Source organism: Mesoplodon bidens, assembly GCF_964165515.1.
Source record: "Mesoplodon bidens genome assembly, chromosome: 4".
NCBI lineage: Eukaryota > Metazoa > Chordata > Mammalia > Artiodactyla > Ziphiidae > Mesoplodon > Mesoplodon bidens.
The window spans coordinates 139,700,262-139,719,514 of NC_138160.1; the positions used below are offsets into that span (position 1 = coordinate 139,700,262).

General features: G+C 49.0%; 1 protein-coding gene across 1 annotated transcript in view; it reads right to left on the reverse strand.

Annotated features, from left to right (window-relative positions):
• Positions 1-19,253, reverse strand: part of UNC13A (unc-13 homolog A) — a gene marked incomplete at both ends in the record, with an annotated part of 57,954 nt that overhangs the window by 37,722 nt on the left and 979 nt on the right. Inside the window, 9 exons of the mRNA XM_081232644.1 lie at positions 4,555-4,762; positions 8,321-8,356; positions 10,246-10,300; positions 11,183-11,256; positions 11,928-12,051; positions 13,944-14,061; positions 15,940-16,039; positions 16,636-16,665; positions 18,859-18,928. Of these exons, the coding sequence (XP_081088770.1) occupies positions 4,555-4,762; positions 8,321-8,356; positions 10,246-10,300; positions 11,183-11,256; positions 11,928-12,051; positions 13,944-14,061; positions 15,940-16,039; positions 16,636-16,665; positions 18,859-18,928 (815 nt within the window). The remainder of the gene's footprint in view (positions 1-4,554; positions 4,763-8,320; positions 8,357-10,245; positions 10,301-11,182; positions 11,257-11,927; positions 12,052-13,943; positions 14,062-15,939; positions 16,040-16,635; positions 16,666-18,858; positions 18,929-19,253) is intronic.

Below are 19,253 nucleotides of genomic sequence, written 5' to 3' on the forward strand. Positions count from 1 at the left end.
CACATCCTGCTCTGAGACTCAAGCAACTCGCTCCCACTTTTTAAGCCTCAATTTCCCTATCTGTAAGATGGGCACTCTTCTGCTTTTCTTCTCCGAGAGAGACTTTTCCATCTACTAAAAGAGTTAATATTTTCTTAATATTTGATGTCTTACTCTCCTTTCAACTGTTTCCAGTGCATTGAAACTTTGTTCCAATAATTGCTTAAGTCTGAGCCACCTTGAATGTGCAAATGAATGATGCTTTACAAATTGTAGCAGTCGCAAAAATGGTCGGAGAAACTGTTAGGGAGACAGGAGTGCTTCTGAAGATAGTTGGAATAAGGAGGTCATGAATACAAATGGAAAGGGATCTAGTTCTTTGCTTTCAGGATAGCACAAGCACAAAGGAGTTGAATGAAGAATGCTAGAATAAATCCAGGGTAAGACTAATTCTACTCCCCCCCTATGCCACTAAATGTTTTACCTTGAGTATGGCATTTCATTTCCTTGGACCTAAAAAATAAAGAGGTTAGACTAAATGCTCAATCTTTTTTTTTTTTTGACGTATAGTTGATTTACAATGTTGTGTTCATTTCCGCTGTACAGCAAAGTGATTCAGTTATACTGTATACATATTCTTCTTTTTTTTTTTTTTTTTTGCGGTATGCGGGCCTCTCACTGCTGTGGCGTCTCCCGTTGCGGAGCACAGGCTCCGGACGCGCAGGCTTAGCGGACATGGCTCACGGGCCCAGCCGCTCCGCGGCATGTGGGATCTTCCCGGACCAGAGCACGAACCCGTGTCCCCTGCATCGGCAGGCGGACTCTCAACCACTGCCCCACCAGGGAAGCCCCATATTCTTCTTTTTTATTGATTTATTTTTTCGCCACACTGTGCAGCATGAGAGGCCTTAGTTCCCCGACCAGGGATCAAACCCATGCCCCCCCCTGCATTGGAAGCGTGGAGTCTTAACCACTCACTGGACCACTAGGAAAGCCCCTATATCTTCTTTTTAAAAATATTCTTTTCCATTACGGTTTATCATAAGATATTGAATATAGTTTTCTATGCTATAGGGTAGGACCTTGTTGTTTATCCATTCTATACATAATAGTTTACATCTGCTAATCGAACCTCCCACTCCATCCCTCCCCCTCCCCCTTGGCAACAAGTCTGTTTTCTATGTCCGCGAGTCTGTTTCTGTTTCATAGATAAGTTCATTTGTGTCATATTTTAGATTCCACATATAAGTGATATCATATGATATGTCTTTCTCTTTCTGACTTATTTCACTTAGTATGATCATCTCTAGTTGCATCCAAAATGCTCAGTCTTTTTAAAAAGTTCCTTCTAAAACATCCCATATATAAACTATCCAAACTTTCTATGGTATATACAAAACATAGGAAAATTCAAAATAAAAGTTGTTCAAATACCTGCAAAAAAATATTATATTGGATGATGGTAAAGACTGAGTAGGGAGCTTATGAAGGTTTTCTTCAAATTATGTTTCACTCAAACTCTCCACAGCAAATGGAAATGTTTTCTGTCCTCATCATCTAACCTAGTAGCCACCAGCCACATGTGCATGACTCTTGAGCACTTGAAAAGTGTCCAGTAAGATGGAGGGACTGAAATTTTATTTTATTTATTTTAATTATTTTAAATTTAACTTTAAAATGCCACATGGGGCTACCATGTTGGGCAGCACAGATCTGAAAGCTTATTTACCTTGATGGCACAAAGATAAACCATTTAAAATTTATTTTCTTACTGCACTAGAAATAAAGTGATTCTGAGGGCTTCTCCAAATCTCAACCAGATGCAAACACTTGTTTGCGTAATTAACCTCTTCGTCAAGAGTTGGAGAAGGCCTGCAATTTGGGAGCCTGGATAGCTATGTTTAATAGTGAGTTTGCCCCTGAATTTTTGAATGTGGGGTAACACGGGGGTGATTCTGAGATGCTGCTGGTAACACAGAGGATGGACAATCTCCTTGGTTGAAGTCCTTGCTGATGATATAGAGGGAACATCACTTTTGTCCAGCTGTAGGACCTTGGGAGGCTAACTTTTCAGGTTCCCAGGTGCCTTTTTTAGGGCTGAGAGGCAGTGTGGCATTGTGGCTGTGGACTCAGAAGCCTGCTTGACAAGGTTTAAATTTTGGCTCAGCCACTTACTAGCTGTGTGACCTTAGGAAAGTAACTTAATCTCTCTGCCTCATTTTCCTTATCTACAAAGCCATGGGGAGATGAAGAGGTAAATTCTCACCTCATAAGATTGGTGTAAAGAATAAGCCTATTGGGCCTCCCTGGTGGCGCAGTGGTTGAGAGTCCGCCTGCCGATGCAGGGGATACGGGTTCGTGCCCCGGTCTGGGAGGATCCCATATGCCGCGGAGCGGCTGGGCCCGTGAGCCATGGCCGCTGGGCCTGCGCGTCCGGAGCCTGTGCTCCGCAACGGGAGAGGCCACAACAGTGAGAGGCCCGCGTACCGCAAAAAGAAAAAAAAAAAAAAAAAAAAAAAAGAATAAGCCTATTATTTGGGACTCATTAGAATACATAGCACATAGTAAGTGCTCAATTAACCATCATTATTTTTCTTGCTTATAGGCTAGATATAGCAGGACCAGGATCAGAATGAGGTAGGTGAGGCTGAGTCTGCAAGTGCAGAGTCAGATCATGTTTTAACTTAAATTTGTATATTTTGCTAGTCATGGATTTTTAGAAATTTCATTGAAGTGTAACTTACATACAAGAAAATCTACTCGTACAAAGGAACATTTTGGTGATATTTTTTTCATGGATGTTTTTGGCATCCATTTTGATTTTTTAAAATATTGCATTAATATATTATTTATATTGAGTACTGAGTTTCTTGGCACCCTCTTAAGTTTTGTACTTGAGGCAACTTCAAGCATACCACACTCACCCCAGCCTAGTCCTGGACCTAAGTTATAGGGTTAACCTCCAACTCTGATATATCAAGGTCTCACACAAATAGCAGGCCCTGATGTATGTGTGAACTGAGCCTAATATCTTAAAGAGATTTGGGGGGTCATATTAATAGAAGTATAGGTTCAACATCAAGGGGGTTAAGAGCACTAAAAATTTTCATCCTGCTCATCCTTTAATGGAGGAAATGTATTCTTTGGGGAGCAAACATTTTGCAAGAAGACCCATGACCAAAAATCCACTAGGTGGGGCTTCGCTGGTGGCACAGTGGTTAAGAATCTGCCTGCCAATGCAGAGGACACGAGTTCGATCCCTGGTCGGGGAAGATCCCACATGCCGTGGAGCAACTAAGCCCGTGTGCCACAACTACTGAGCCTGCGCTCTAGAGCCCATGAGCCACAATTACTGAAGCCCGCGCGCCTACAGCCTGTGCTCTGCAACAAGAGAAGCCACCGCAATGAGAAGCCCGGGCACCACCACGAAGAGTAGCCCCCGTACCTACTCGCTGCAACTAGAGAAAGCCCACGCGCAGCAACGAAGACCCAGCGCAGCCAAAAATCAAAACAATCAAAAAAAAAAGTTCACCAGGCCACTGCTTTCCACCCAGTGGGTTCACCTTAAACACTAGTCCTTATGATGATTTACCAGGTGTGAGACTCAGACAAGTGACTTAACTGCTCTGTGCCTTGATTCCCCATCTGTCAAATGGAACCAATGATACTCCGAACCAGAGAATGAAATGAGATGATGAAGGGAAGACGCTGGACCACAGCTGGGCACATAGTTAGCTCCAAATACTATTATTTGCGCTGTTTACCTAACAGTCACTATGTAGCACTTTCAGGCACCACCCTAAGTGCTTTACAAATATCCAACCTGTTTAATATCATGTTTGCTATTGTTCTGTTAAGAAACCGGGACTGGGGCGATCAGGTCAGCGAGGGGGGGTGGGCAGCAGCAGGCACAAGTTTCAGTCTCACAGGCTCAAGGGCCAACACACTGCACCCTTGCAAGCCAGGGGACCCACCTATGGGGTAGGTCTAGGGACAGCCTACTTTGAAAAGAGTAGTGATGGTGGCTGGACTGAGCAGGGGCAGCTCCCAAGTCACTGTGCCCATGCCTGCTGGTCAGGAACATAGAGTCAGGGGTCACCAGGAGGGCTAGGTAGGACCACTCCAGGACCACGAGTCAGCTGCTTGCTGGGAGTCTTTCCAACATCACTGTGCCTCACCTCCTACCCCTATTAACGCTCATCTCTTCCTCCTTTCACCTCCTACCCTGAACAGTTAGAGAGTACAAAGGGACCAGGGGCTTTTAAGCGGAATGCCAAAGAGCCCGCCTATTTCAGGGGAACCTCTCAGGGGCTTCCTGACTTCCATCTCTTTCTTCCACCAAAGCAGACCCCCTTTAACCAAGCTTGGGGAGTTTTCTTGCAAGATTTTGGGTAAAGAAAAGGTTTTACTGCCTATAAGAAAGTATGGATGCTGCTTTCCTAGAACCCACTTACCTCCACCCCCAGCTCCCTCCAACCCCCTATTCCTCTCTCCCCCTCCAGGAGATAAGAGGTGGACACACACACACACACACACACACACACACACACGAATCCTTCACTCCGCTGTGACTACCTGAGGGCCCGCGGCTCAGAGAACTCCTCATAACTGTGCATGGAGTCACTGTAGGATTCCCGGGAACCCAGGGGTGGTGGTCGGACAGAATATTGGTGGACCGAGGCATTGGGCTGGGACGTAGTGTAATAGGGTGGCGGGATGCTGTTGCTTGTCTCGCTGCGGTAGTCACTGTCACGATCATCCACTGCACTGTCAGGGTCATCATCTGGAAGAGAGGGGAGGGGAGGGGGAGAGAGAGAGCACGCAATGGAGGCCAACACAGTCTCTCAGATTTAGGGCGTCTTCACTGATTGCTCACCCAAGAAGAGGAATCTACCAGAATGAATGAAGGCTCTTGGGTCATTTTAATAGAGATATAGGCTTTAGAATAAGGGAAGTGACTACTGGGCATATACCCTGAGAAAACTATAATTCAAAAAGAGTCATGTACCACAGTCTTCATTGCAGCTCTATTTACAATAGCCAGGACATGGAAGCAACCTAAGTGTCCACTGACAGATGAATGGAGAAAGAAGATGTGGCACATATATACAGTGGAATATTACTCAGCCATAAAAAGAAACGAAACGGAGTTATTTGTAGTGAGGTGGATGGACCTAGAGTCTGTCATACAGAGTGAAGTAAGTCAGAAAGAGAAAAAAAATTCCATATGCTAACGCATATATATGGAATCTTAAAAAAAAAAAAGGTACTGATGAACCTAGTTTCAGGGCAGGAATAAAGACGTAGACATAGAGAATGGACTTGAGGACATGGGGTGGGAGGGGGAAGCTGGGGTGAAGTGAGAGTGGCATGGACATCTATCCACCACCGAATGGAAAAGTTAGCTAGTGGGAAGCAGCCACGGAGCACAGGGAGATCAGCTCGGTGCTTTTCGATGACCTAGAGGGGTGGGATAGGGAGGGTGGGAGGGAGGCTCAAGAGGGAGGGGATATGCGGACATATGTATGCATATGGCTGATTCAGTTTGTTGTACAACAGAAACTAACACAGTATTGTGAAGCAATTAGACTCCAATAAAGATCTATTAAAAAAAAGAAGAAGAAGGGAAGTGAAAACCCTGCTTTGCTGTATGTGGGTCAAACTGGACCTAGAACCTGGGGTCCACGGTAGGTCCTACAATATGAGGAGGACAGGGACAAATTGGAAGGTGTCTTTTGGCTCAAATGTGAAAATGGACTTTTACTAAAGTCCAGGGTCTCTGAAAACAATATTCGTTTTTCCATCAGGCTTCCCATAACAGGAGTCACACAGATACTCACGGGGAAGTTGGAGAATCAAGAGGACAAGGTAGAATGTAAATGCCCTTTAACCCTCAGAGATTCCTTAATATCCGAGGATGGGGACCCCAGCCCTGAACTCACATACGCAGGAACAAAGAAGGGGCTCTACCAAGGTGCTGTCTTCCTCAAAAAGATCAGATTCTTAGGTTGGCAAGACTACCACATGCCCAGAATCTATCACTCTAATGGAACAGGGAGGAGTTGCCAAACTCCAAGTGTTTAATAAGAATTAAAGGATGTTTCAGTTCGGTTTGCTTTCCTTAGTAAATGGAAAACAGATTTTTCTTTCTTAGTAAAAAGAAAAGTCTCAAAGGATGTTGGATTGTGGTGGGAACAGGAAAGACTGAATTTATTTAGAAAACAACAGTTGAGCTGAAAAGTGAGCACCTCCAAAATTAACCAGCCGATTGGGAAGCCCACAGTATGCTCGGCCATGGTATCAATTTACTGGCGATTTTAAACACCAAGGGGGTGGCTTGTACTCTTTATGCCTTTAAGTATTTTTGCTCTTTTCCCAATTTTTTTTGCTTTATTTTAACTTTCTAATTCTTTCCCCATTAATAGTCTATTTCTATATATTAAAAAAATAGGTCAAAAATTTTTAATGTGGTAAACTGTTAAAAAATTAATTTCATACTTCACGTAGAGCTAGCTATTTGATTCATTCCCTATTTTGCCTTCAGAAAAACCTTAAATTCATTTTTAGCCAGCAAAGCCGGCCTTACCGAAGTACCTCTGGTTTCCTGATTTCTCATTTGACTTGAGCCATTGTGACCTGCAAGCTTTTTATCCTGTCCCTGCCATATGGCCACCTTCTGATGCGCTGCGCGCTGACAGTGCTGGCGTCAAGGGCAGAAGCAGTTGTGAATTTCCGCAACTTAGATTTGTGGGCGTCAGGGTGGAACTGTGAAGCCATAAAGGGCCTAAAGTGGGGGATCTGAAACTGGGGACAATTTGTCAATATCACCAAATTGCCCCTCTGACCAAGTTATTTTCTACCCAATTATTGGGGTTTATAGCCTACCTAACATATTGCCCTTGACCGGACTGAGATGTTTCCAACCAAATCACATGAGGCTCTGTGCATGTTCACCAAATTAATTTTCTCTCACAAATTATCTGTTTTTGAGGGGCAGATTGCTTTCTCTTGGATTCTTTCTGCTTTTACCAGGACTCTGCTTTTTACCAAATAGTTTTTGACCAAATTGCCTGCTTCTGGATAAGGCATTTTCAGCCACTTTTGTTTTGACAAAATGGCCTGCTTTTGGCCTAATTGTCTTTGCTCTTCTTGACCCAATTATCAGCTTTTGCTAAACTGGTTTTAATCCAAAATGTCTTTTTTTTTTTTTTTACAGTATTGTTTGTTTGTGGCAAACTGGTTTTGATCAAGCCTAGCTGTCTGCCAAATGCTTATTTTGGCTAACTTGGCTTCTGATTGACTTGTTTCTGACAAATACTTTTGGATCAAAATACAGTTGACCCTTGAACAATGTAAGGGTTAGGGACGCCAACCCTCCGTGCAGTCGAAAATCCATATGTGATTTTATAATTGGCCCTCCATATCCACAATTCTGCATCCATGGATTCAACCAACCAGGGATTGTGTAGTCCTGTAGTAGTATTTATTGAAAAAATCCACATATAAGTGGACCTGCACAGTTCAAACCCATGTTGTTCAAGGGTCAACTGTATTTGTAAACAGTTTTCCTGCTCCTGGAGGGAGGGTGGGGTGCAACTTGTCCATCAGGATATGGGGGTGGGGTGGGAGGGCCCCCAGTTGATGGAGTAGAGATTAGGAGGTAGATTCACGCTTAGACTAGAGGACCGGATTTCTCTGAAAAGGTCATGGGGAAAAGAGAGCTATTCCTTAAGGAGAAAAATGGTCATCCAATTTTGGGGGAGGTAGCTTGTCTCTTTTCCCCAGGGGCAAATTGGAGGAAGATGTGTGTGTGTGTGTGTGTGTGTGTTGGGGGGGCTTTGGGAGCTGAGGTCTCCAGAGTGAGATCTGTCTGGGGGTCTCTGCCCAGCTGCTCTGTCTGAGACCCTCTTCCCTCCCTGCCCACCAGCCTCTGAGTGACATCGGGGCTGGAGGAGGGCTCCAGGTAGAGGAGGAAGATGGGGAGACAAAAAGGAAGGAATCACAGGAGAGGAGATGAGGTTATACATGGGGGAGCAAGCGGGTGGGGGGCCCACAGTGCCCAGCTGGAGACAGGCAGGTTTCCTGTCTATATGCCCACTCCTCCCAGCTGAATCCTCCCACCCAGAGTCGTGTTACCCACTCCCCACCAGACAGAGCAGGACCCTCCAACAGATGTTAGTGATCAGGGGGCAGGAGGGCACAAGAGGGGTCTTGCCAGTCCTCTGGCCCCAATGTGCCAGCCACAGGCTCCCCATTTCCCTGAGCAATGGGGCGGGGGCCTCAGGGTCGCCGAGGTGCCCACCTCCCCATGGCCTCCCAGAACATCAAGCTGAGTACTTACTCTGCTGTTCACCCCAGCCAAAATAATTCCAGTTGCCTACAAAGAGAAGGGGCAGAGATAATAAAAGGGAGAAGGCAGAGGGGGAGGCATGGGGAGGGGGGCTCCCCCATCCTCCCCATCTCCTTCTCCCAGCCCAGGACCCCATCCCCTTCTGCCCTGTGTATCTTCCCCGAGTATCACTTTAACCACTGACTATTGTTATACCTTCACTCACCACCCTGGGAAGAAGGCAGGATACCCCCATTTTTTGACAAGACCACAGGCTCAGCCAGGAAGTAATAAAGAAGGCATTTGGACCCAGGGTTTTCCAACTCTGAAGTTTGGGGTCAGCACTCCTCATTCCTTCCCTTCCCACCCCCCAGATAATGAAAGAAACACTGGACTGGAAATCCTCAACTTCGAAACACCCCTGTTGGGCGGGTTTTTATTTTTAATCATTCTTATCCTTTTATAGGTGAAGAGGGCTCAGAAAGGTAGAGTGAAAAGCCTAAAGTCACACAGCCTGAGCATCAGGACCAGGGAGAGAACTACATTTTCATCGCCTCATCCCCAGCATCTGGCATCTCAGAAAAACCACTTGGACCAGAATCTGACTCCTCTCCTCTGACACTTGGCCGCCTCCTTCGTGAAATGGGGGTGGTAAGACAGTCCCAAGAGAACTCGGAGGTAAACGCTGGGTGGTAGGTCTCCATTCTCAAATTGAACCCACCTCTGGCTTCAGGTCACCTGCCCAGGTGCTGTTTGTCCTCTGCTCCTGCCCCCACCGTGCCTGTCTCTGCCCCCATCACAATCCTTCAGTGACCCCATTCACCAGAGAGGGGGTTTGTAATTTCTTCAGGGCAGTGATGACCCCTCCCCAGGCAGGGAAGATAAGGGACTCTCTCCATATCACACCCCAAGTTAGGAATGAGGTCTCCCAACTGCAGTCCCCCAGCCCCTCCCTTCACCAGGCTCCATCATCACATATCCTGGGCATATGGGGGTGGGGGGAGGTGGACGACGGATACAGGGGAGACTGTGAGAGGGGAGGAAAGGAGGATGCGGAAGCAGATGGAAAAGGAGAAAGAGGTTGAAGTGTGGGGTAGGGACCAAGTGTCATGGGTGGGGGTTTTGTCCTCTGAGACTATATGATTTTCACTTCCTCCTCACTTCAGAGGACTTGGAGGGCACTTTTAGGAGAAAGTCATCTAGACCCGTGGAGACCTGGTCTGGGGGCATCTGAGTGTCCACAGGAGGATAGACACTCTTGAAAATTTCTGCCTTGATGGAGGGACAATATACAGAGAAACATGGCGATCATCATCATAATTAATAGACGTAGCACACTGGAAAGAGAAGCAAACTTGTCGCCCCTCCGACCTGGGTTCAAACCCTGGCTCTGCCTCCTGCCAGGTGTGTGACCTTGGCAAGTCACTTCTCCCCTTGGGCCTCAGTTTCTTTATCTAAATAAATGGGCGCCTATTATACATGTGTTGGCAGGATTGTCTGTCTGCACCATCTGAGTGTGGGCTGCTTGGGGGTCTGTGTTGGCCTCATGGAAGTTTGATGAATGAGTTATAAGTCCTCATCCAGGATCTAATGAATGGAATTGAAGAGTCTGCAAAGTGTTTTTCAAGCCTCCAGATGTTCTGGGTCCTTCCAAAAACCATCAGAATGCAGGGGCTGGCAGGTGCCCCTGTTTCAAAGAGAGGGGTTCTAAGGATCAGAGAGGGATCGGGACATGCCTGTGGCCACATAGTAAGGCAGGACTCAAACCCAAGTCCCAGATCCCTTTTTCTTTCCACTACACTGTGAGGGGATACTGTGTGCTCTTAGGACTCATATCTCTGGAGGTGAGTGACCCACTCGTTACACAGGACAGTCATGGGGTAGAGGAGGGATGAGGGCTTCAGTTGAAGCCCAGGAAGGAATTGAGAAGTACTTACAACACTGGTTGCTGGGGACAGGAAGAGGCTTGTCTTGTTCATCCTGGAATGAATACTGAGGGGGAGGGAAGGAGAGAGGGTGTGTCTCAGGGGGGTGCCAGAAGCCAGGGGATCAAGATGGTCCTCTGTTCTGTTCTATCCTGACTTCCCCCGCCTCCTAAATCCTCTCCCTCTGGAGGAGAAGTATACAGATGTCCACAGAGAAAGAAAGAGGGAGAGAGAGACACAAACAGAGACCATGAGAAACAGATATAGAAAAAAAGAAAAAGAGACACAGATGAGGGAAAGAAACAGAGGAAAGAGAGAGAAAACACTGACGCAGGGAGTTGAAGAAAGGTGATGAGAACTCAGGTTGGACAAAAATTGCTAACATGTGAGTGTGGCCCCTTTGCCCTCCACCTCCCACTAAAGGGTGTTCTAGCCTTGCCTGCTATTTCTTCCCTGCCCTCACCTTCTGAAGATTGTCTTCTGGGCCACACTGGGTCTTTGAACTGTGAAAATATAGAGTGTAGAAGAAGGGGGATGGCATGGAAGAACAGAGGTACAGAAGCTAGGGCTGGGAGTGGGGGAGGAGAACTTTTAAGAAAGCCTGAAAGTGTGACTCAAGGAGTTGAGGGGTGAGGGGCAGAAAGGGCGTGTAAGAACTGTTACAGGGCCTCTATATCTCCTTGATGGTATTTGGTAAATACACAATTTGACTCGATTGAAATTGTCGTGTCATTGGTGGACCGTATGTTCCTTGATGCCATCGTTGGTTTGAGACTGGACCACATGGGTCACTGATTTAGTCAGGTTACAAAGAGTTAGAGACACAGACACAGGGAAAGACAAGTGGAAAGAGAAACAGAGACAGAGAGTGGAGGACAGGGGGAGACACAGAGAGAGAGGGGGAGAGAGAGAGAGAGAGGAAGAAAAGAGCCCCCATGCCAACGCTCACCTCATCCTGGTCCCTCATGGCATTCAGCTGCTCCAGCTTCTTGGCCCAGTAGCGTGCCTCCTCCTCAGGGATGTCTGGAAGCAGAGACCTGGCCATGAGCCTGGAAGCCCCTCCCTGCCCCTCAGCCTCCAGCCAGTGCATCCTGCAGGCCTATGGGGCTGGTCTCCAGTGGGTGGGGGAGAGGAAAGGAGGACAGGGTGGCACCCCTGACAACCGCCCCTCCACCACACATCCAGAACTGCCTTGGGAATGGGTGGCGGATGAGAGAGGAGCTGCATCCTAGAATTACCAGGATGGGGACATCATGGGTTCTTGGAAGGATGATGTGGGAGAACTGAGCTGCTTCCAGGAAAGGTAAAGAGGCCTCTCTGTGTCTCTGCCTTTGTTGATCTCTACATGTCTCTCTCTCCATTTCTCTGTCTCTGTCTTCCTGCCTTTGTCTCTTCTCCACATCCAGCTCACTTCTGCAGCTTAAGACCTCACCAAGGACCAGCTAAGACAGCTCAGACCTGAGCCCCGTAGGTTGAAAAGCACTTGCAGCCCACTGGTGGCCTGCAGGAGCTGGAGTGTACTCTGCGTGCGGCAGGCGTACATCTCTGCTGACTTGCTGTAGCCCAGGAGACTCTCCTCTTGGGAGGGGGAACCTCATCCTCAGAATACAGTGTTGTCTGGACCCACCTAGACCTGACCATTCTCCTGGGGCTGGGTGAGGGTCCCACCCTACCCAACCCCCCGCCACACTCACCTAAGGGCAGTTCAAAGCGGGTGTCAAGGAGGATGCGGTGGAAGGTGGGGTCCTTAGTGCCGCAGATCTCACTGTCCGCCATGATGACCTGAGAGTCCAGGGTCAGCCACTCTCCGGGGCCCTCCTGGGGTGTGGGTGGGGTACCAGGGGTTAGGGTTCCGGGTGAGGTGTGGTGGGTAACATATCTGCTGCACACCGACCAACAGGCTCCCTATTCTCAAATGAAATGTCTCCCTCGCCCCATCTTACCCTTACTCCAAGAGCAAGGGCCATGTTCCCACTTTATTTTTTTATTTTATTTTATTTATTTTATTTTTTTTTGCGGTATGCGGGCCTCTCACTGTTGTGGCCTCTCCCGTTGCGGAGCACAGGCTCCGGATGCGCAGGCCCAGCGGCCATGGCTCACGGGCCCAGCCGCTCCGCGGCATATGGGATCCTCCCAGACCGGGGCATGAACCCGTATCCCCTGCATCGGCAGGCGGACTCTCAACCACTGCGCCACCAGGGAGGCCCCATGTCCCCACTTTAGATGAGGAAACCAAGACTCAGAGAAGGAAGGTCTCAATCCAGAGCAACATGGTGGGTCAGGGGACCCAGATGCAAGGACCCAGAGAGAGAGACCTGTAGGGTCAGGTAGGGGCGGTCCCGGCCTTGCACAGCACTCCTCATCCCTAATGAGGGGTTATGGGGCCCCGACTGCAGATAAAAGACCTGGTCCTCCCACCATTCAGGGAGGATACCCCTGAGTGAATGAACCAGTCCCCCTTGGTTCAGGGAAATGAGCCCTTGAGCAGGTGGGGTCCACTCTGAACCTCAGTTTCTTCATCTCTGAAATGAGAATGATGCTCTGCAGAATCTTCCTTCTGCAGCCCCAGGGAAAGGCTGGCAGTGATGGGGAAGTAGTCCAGGGTCCCTTGCATAGGTCATGGTTGTCCCAGGTGACTAGGCCTTCCTCACACCTGGAGGGTCACTGAGGAAACTTTGGGTCACCCACAACCCTTCCTTTCGGGCTCGCCTGGACTATTGCACCTCTTTCCTCCATCTCCATTTATTCATTAAAAAATAAACCCTACCTGGTGCCTGCTCTAAGCTTGGTCCACACTGAGCAATGCCTGAGAAGCCCACAGTCACAGGAGGTAGAGCCTGACACAGACACCTGCAACACCATGAAGTCAGGGCCAGGATAGAAGGAGGGAGGGGAGGGGAGGAATCCAGGCAGAAATTAGGGAGGGCTTCCTGGAGGAGAGGGCATGGGAGCTGGGCTTAAGGGTGATGGAAAGGAGGACACTTGAAACCCAGGGAACAGCATATGTGAAAGTTCAGAAGCTATCCCTGGGGACTGTGAGGAGTGTAGGTTGAGGTGTGGGGGAAATAAGGCTGGCAAAGTGGGTTGGTGCCGTCTGGAAGGCCTCCCAAGGGTGATGGGCAGGGAGGGCAGGATTGGATCTTAGGTGCCAAGTGGAGAGGGTGAAATTTAAGGCCTGGAGGTTAGAGAGGAGGCCAAGGTTATTTTCTTTGGGACTGGCGTAAACTCCCTGATGCCCATCTAGGCACAAAGTGCTAGTTGCTTGCAATATCCCTTCTCCTTTCTTCCACAGGGATGCATTTCTAGCTGGGCACAGGGCTATGCAGCCTAAGACTACATATTCTAGACTCCCTTGCAGGTAGGTGGTGCCACATGACAGTTCTGGCCAATGACAGCCAGCTTCCAGTTTGGGCCCTTAATTAGGAGTGCAAACCCCTTCCCTTGCTAACTTTCCCTCCCCTGACTGGAATGCAGATGTAACGGTAATCCTTGAGCAGCTATCTTGGGCCATGAGGTGGAAGCCACATGAGGAGAAAGGCAGAGCAACAAGATGAAAGGAGTTTAAACCCTGGTGACTGGAGCTGCCACTGCAGCCCTGGATGTCTACATGAACATTGTCAGGGGATGCAGATAGATGTCCATCTTGTTTAGACCATTGGCCTCTGGGCCCCTCCCAAGCACTCCTATCCAACCCTCATCCCACCACTCACTTCATTGGACTGGCGGATGGTCCGCAGAGGGATCCACACAGTGCCCACCATCGTGTCCCAGATGAGACCCTTGTTCCATACCTCCACCGTCAGCCCCAAATCCAGGCGGTTAATTTCGCTGTGGAGAGAGGTAATGAAGTCTCAGAAAAGTCAGTTCACTCGCCTTTGGACACATGACCAACTAGAATTCAAACCCAGGCCTGGGTGAGTCCGAGTCAGGAAGGTAACACAGAAGTTCTTATTCTACAGAGGAGAAACTGAGGCCAAAGGACTAAGTTACATGCTCAGGGTATCACAGCAGAACCAGGATTCCAAGCTGAGAAAGAAGGAATGGGGACAGGTGTCACATGTCTCCCGTAGCCCCAAATCACCTGGCCCTTCCTCTAGCCCTCAGACCCTGAGAATGCTGGTTAAGTGAGGAAGAGGCTCAAATGCCCTCCATGGCTCCCTATTACCCCAAGATAAGGGCATCTGTGGTGCCTCCATCCTTCCCAGTGTCATCTCTATCCAATCATATGAGGACACCCTTGAGCATATGAATGATTACACCTCTAAGCACTTTCCCTGCAGGCCCCATTCTGGAAATATGCAGATTTGGTAGTAAACCTTGGTGAATGTCCAATTCACTGAACCTACCAATTTACCAAAGATTTATCTTAAGGAATGTTCTCCTTGAATATACCTGTTGACCATGACCTGGTCATTCAGTAACTGGCTTTAGGGGGATTGGGGACCACTCTGTCCTGCCCCCTTCACATTTTCCTAGAATTGTAGAGCCAGTTCCTTTCTTCTTTCCCCTTTCTTCTTTCCTCTGCTCCAGAATCCCAACTCTGGATTCCCTCATGGCCTCCACTAGTGACAGTCCCCAGCCAGGCTCTGCTCAGGGGTTGAGGGCTGCCTGGGTCCAAATCCCAGCTCTGCCAGGTACAGGCTGCATGTCACTGAGCAGGTGGCTTTGCCCCTCTGGTCCTCTGTTTCCTCATCTGTAAAATGAGGATTATGTTAGCACCCTCCCTCCCAGGGTTATAAGCAAAATTGATTTAATCAAAGCCTTAGAAGAAGGCATGGCACATTTTGGCCATCATCAGAGTAGGTGGGATGTAATAGGAGGCCCCAAGGAGCTCCAGGTTGAGGGGAGGGTCCAGGTCATGAATTCATTCAGTTATTAGACAAATATTTATCGAGCACCTATTGTGTGCCAGGCTCTGTGCTTGGCATGGAGATCACAGTGGGAACAGAGACCAATAGTGCCTTACCCACGTGGAGCTCATAGTCCAGGGGAAGGGGCCAGAAAGGTGTCAAAAATCACACAAATGAATAGAATAACAATTGGTGGCAGGGCCTGAAATTACTGTTCAATTTCAGCTTGAGGGTGGTGGTCAGGGAAGACTTCCCTGAGGAGGTGACACAGCTGAGACCCAAAGGACGGAAGGAGTCAGCTGGGATGGGGAGGGAGGGGGAAAGAAGAACAAGAGCAAAGGTCCTGGAGCAGGAACAAGCTGGACATGTTGGAGGAACAGTGCAGAGGTGGGTGTATCTGGGCAGGTGAGGCAGGAGAGATGAAGCAAGATACTGGTGTGAGGTCACAGGGGCCGGGCCTTGGGGGGCTGCAGGGACAAATATGGGTTTTGCTCTTAGGTTGATGAGCCACAAGCGTCAGGCAAGTTTGGAGAGTGACCGGATGTGATTTGCAATTTTAAAAATATCCCCCTTGCTGCCTAGAGGAGAACAGATTGCAGGAGGTGGATGGCAGCAGGAGGCCAGGGTGGAGGCTGGCGGGCAGAGGGGACTTGGCTGGTGGCCTCGGAGATAAAGGGAAGCGATTGGATTCGGGAAGTGCTTTGGAGGCAAAGTTGATGGCTGGACACAGGGCTGAAAGAAGAGCGAAGGGAGTCCCAGACGACACCCGGGTATCCGGTTGTGCCCTGCAGAACCAGCAAAGTGCCCGGCTGTGCCAAGGGGTGTGGCCATTCAGGTCCAGTCGCTGCAGACTCACAACATGAAATCCTGCTCCCAGCTGGGCTGGCTGCCCCGTACGGCAATGGTCGTGCTCTTGACATTCTGCACCTTCAGGGTCACATAGGTGTTGAATTTCTCTGTGGCAGTGAGAGCGGAGGTCAGTGCAAGGGCTCAGGGACTCCCCCATGCCACTTCCCAAGCTCTCGATAACACCCCTATGATCCCTCAGGGGCTGTGCGTTCTTGGGCCCACTCCAGGTCCAACACCCTGAGGTGCTTCTGTGCCTCCACTCCCAGGCCAGCCCCCAGAGCCCCACCCCCAGCCCCTCAGAGCACTAGGGAGGGGCCTTGGTGCAGGGAGATGTGGAATTTGGGGATACCTAATCCTGATGCTTAGAAATGACTACGTCCAATATCCTTGGACATAGGAAACATCCTTTGCCTCTCGGAACCTCATTTTTCTCAGCTGCAGCCTAATCTAAGCGTCCCCACCCTATCTCTTAGGATTCTGGGAAGCACCATTGGCTCAGGGTGAGCCCCACTCCCAGTGGAGTCTTCAGGGGATGGCTGGGAAGACTGCTGGGACCCTAGAGCAAGTCTGACACTCTCTGTGATGCTCAGCAGACATAGAGCCCAAGTTCCCCGTCACTGGCTCAGACGCCCTCTCCCGTCTCTCCAAGAGGTGGACAGACAGACAGACAACACAGGAGAGGACAGGAATAGAGGCCACTTACCTTGGGCACCATCAAACTTGGCTTTTTTGACTGCGGAGAGAGACAGAGAGAGGGAAGGGAGATGGGCAGAGAGTTGGGGAGGAGAGAAAGAGACACAGAGAGACACATGAAAATAGAGACATAATGAGAGAGGAGAGAGATACAGAAAGAAAGAGACAGAGAGAAGAGAGGCAAAAAATAGAGAGCAAAAGAGGCCAATAAAGAGACCGAACAGATTTTAAAAACAAAACAACACAAAACAACAACAACAAAAAAAAAACAAGATAAAGACAGAGGCAAAATCAGAGACAGAGGCAAAGACAATGAGAGGAAGAGAAATAGGGAGAGGAGGGAGGCAGGGATGAGAGGGAGAGAGAGAGAAGCCATCAGACAGATGAGCACAGGCCGACCTGGAGTGGAAGGAAGTTTGGACCTTGGGAGCAGTCCATGTCCCACCCTCCTCCCCATCAAACTCCCCTAGAGCTCCCTCCCTCCAGTTGTGACTTCACCAAAATTGAACAAGATTCAAAAGAAGGAGCTGGGCAGGTGGCAAGAGAGGCTTCTTACAGGAAGTCCTCCAGGATTGCTTCAGAAGGAGGAGGGGAGTTGGGGAGGAGGAGGTAAGGGAGAAAGGAGAAAACAATCTCCAATGATTCCCATCCCCCTGTTAGACCAGTGAGACTTCTCCACGAATTGTCCAGCTCAGCCTGTCCTCCTGAATGCTTCCAGGGTTTAGAGTCTCATATTCAAAGGGGACTGGGCGAGGTGGGAAAAAACAACCCAGAGAGCTGACTCCATAGTGCACATAGAGATATCCCAGTCCTGGCCAGTAGGTTGTTAGAGCTTGTCCAGCCCAACTTACCCGTGAAAGGTGCAACTCAAATATACCTCAGGGTTCCACGTGGTCCAGTCTCTTCATATTTCACATAACCCCACAACCCCAAGTGATTCAAAGCAATTCCACTCTTTACTAGATCTTCTCACAGGACATTAAACTTTCACTTTCATTACCTCTCAAACTCTGCATCTGCCCCCAGTACATTTCTCTACCATTACTCTCTACTCCCACCTGAAACCTGCTCCCAAACTGAGACCTCTCGATTTCTATATTTCTTCTCCCTTTAACATTTTCAAATGAATATTTTTGTTTGAGTAGGCAATACACCCACATTTTACAAAATCCAGAGCAACTGAAAGATCATACAATGAAGATAAGGCTTTTTCTACTCCAGCTCTCATTCTCCCTCCTGGATGCAATCAACAGTACCAATTCCTTGTGGTACTAGAGATGCATAAGCAATCATGTGCACATGCGCATTACTTTATTTCCTACAGAAATGGTAGCATTCTACACCCTCTGCAGAACCTTTCTTTTTCTCAGTATGTCTTAAAGAGGGTATGCAAGTAAGTTGAAGGATAAATTCCTAGAATCAGAATTGCGTTTCTATTCTTTCTTCTTTTTTTTGAGAGTCAAGTTCAGCCTTTTTCTGGGCAGGTGCCACAGCCTCCTATCTGGGATCCAGCCTCCCATATGGGGTTCATTTCTCTGTCCTCATCACTTGAATTTCTTCCTCAAAAAAGCACCTGAATGGAGCCAGTGAAGAGAGAATTCTCATCAAGGGTGGGGGAAGTAGAGTGGTTCTAAACACTTGTCAGTAAATACTATTTGTTCCTGTTGCAGACAGACTGTGGGGAGGATGAGGTTGGGGGTGGGGATTGATGCCCAGAAGCACTGAGTGAGCTCCCCAGAGTTGCAGAGCAGAAGAGGGAATGAGTGCCTTCCTATGCCAACACCACCACCACCCCAAGACCCAGATTTTAAATGCAAATGGGTTGGGCATTATGCCCGCCATACCTGGGTTTGGGTTTGGGAGGTAGAACACAGATAGAGCCCTTGACTGGTCATCGGGAAAGGTGAGCCCTTGTTCAGCATGGAGTCAGGTGGAGCTGGGTTCAGATTATGGTGCTGTGTGACCCTGGGCAAGTGAACCCCCCTCTCTGGGCTTCCATCTCTGTCTCTCTCTCTTTCTCTTTGCCCCATATGCAAAATCAGTCATCGAGTCTTGTCTTCCCCACCTTCCCACTCAAGGCACATGACTGCACATGCAAAAGTCCCTCTCTTGCGGGAGAGGGTCCCTACCCCTGTCCCACATGCCCCCTCTCATAGCCTCAGCCCCACCCAGACCACAGAGAGCTCAGCCACCCAGCCCGTCATCTCTGGGATTGCGTGAGGCTCAGGGGCACTTAGGACGTTGTCCAGCAGTAGCTCCAGGCCTTCCTCCTGGGGGACCTCCAGCTTGCAAACCTGATGACTCTGTGAAGGAGGAGGAGGGTGCAGGGGAAGGGCGGGGAGGGATAATGATGGGAGAGACACGGAGGCTCAGAAAGGCACATACATAGAGGGACCAACATGAGGAGAGAAAGGAAAAGGAGGGAGGCAGAAGTGAGGGGAGATGAGACATGATAGTCAGAGACACAGAGAGACACACAGATTTTCACTAGGGAGGGCAGGCAGGGAAGATGCTGCAGAGAGGAGAGGCAGGATTGGGAGAGAAAAGCTGGCGGTGGGAACCAGAGAGGAGGTAGGTGCCAGGCCCTGGGAGATCTGAGGGACTCACGGGTGTATGACCGAATCTGGG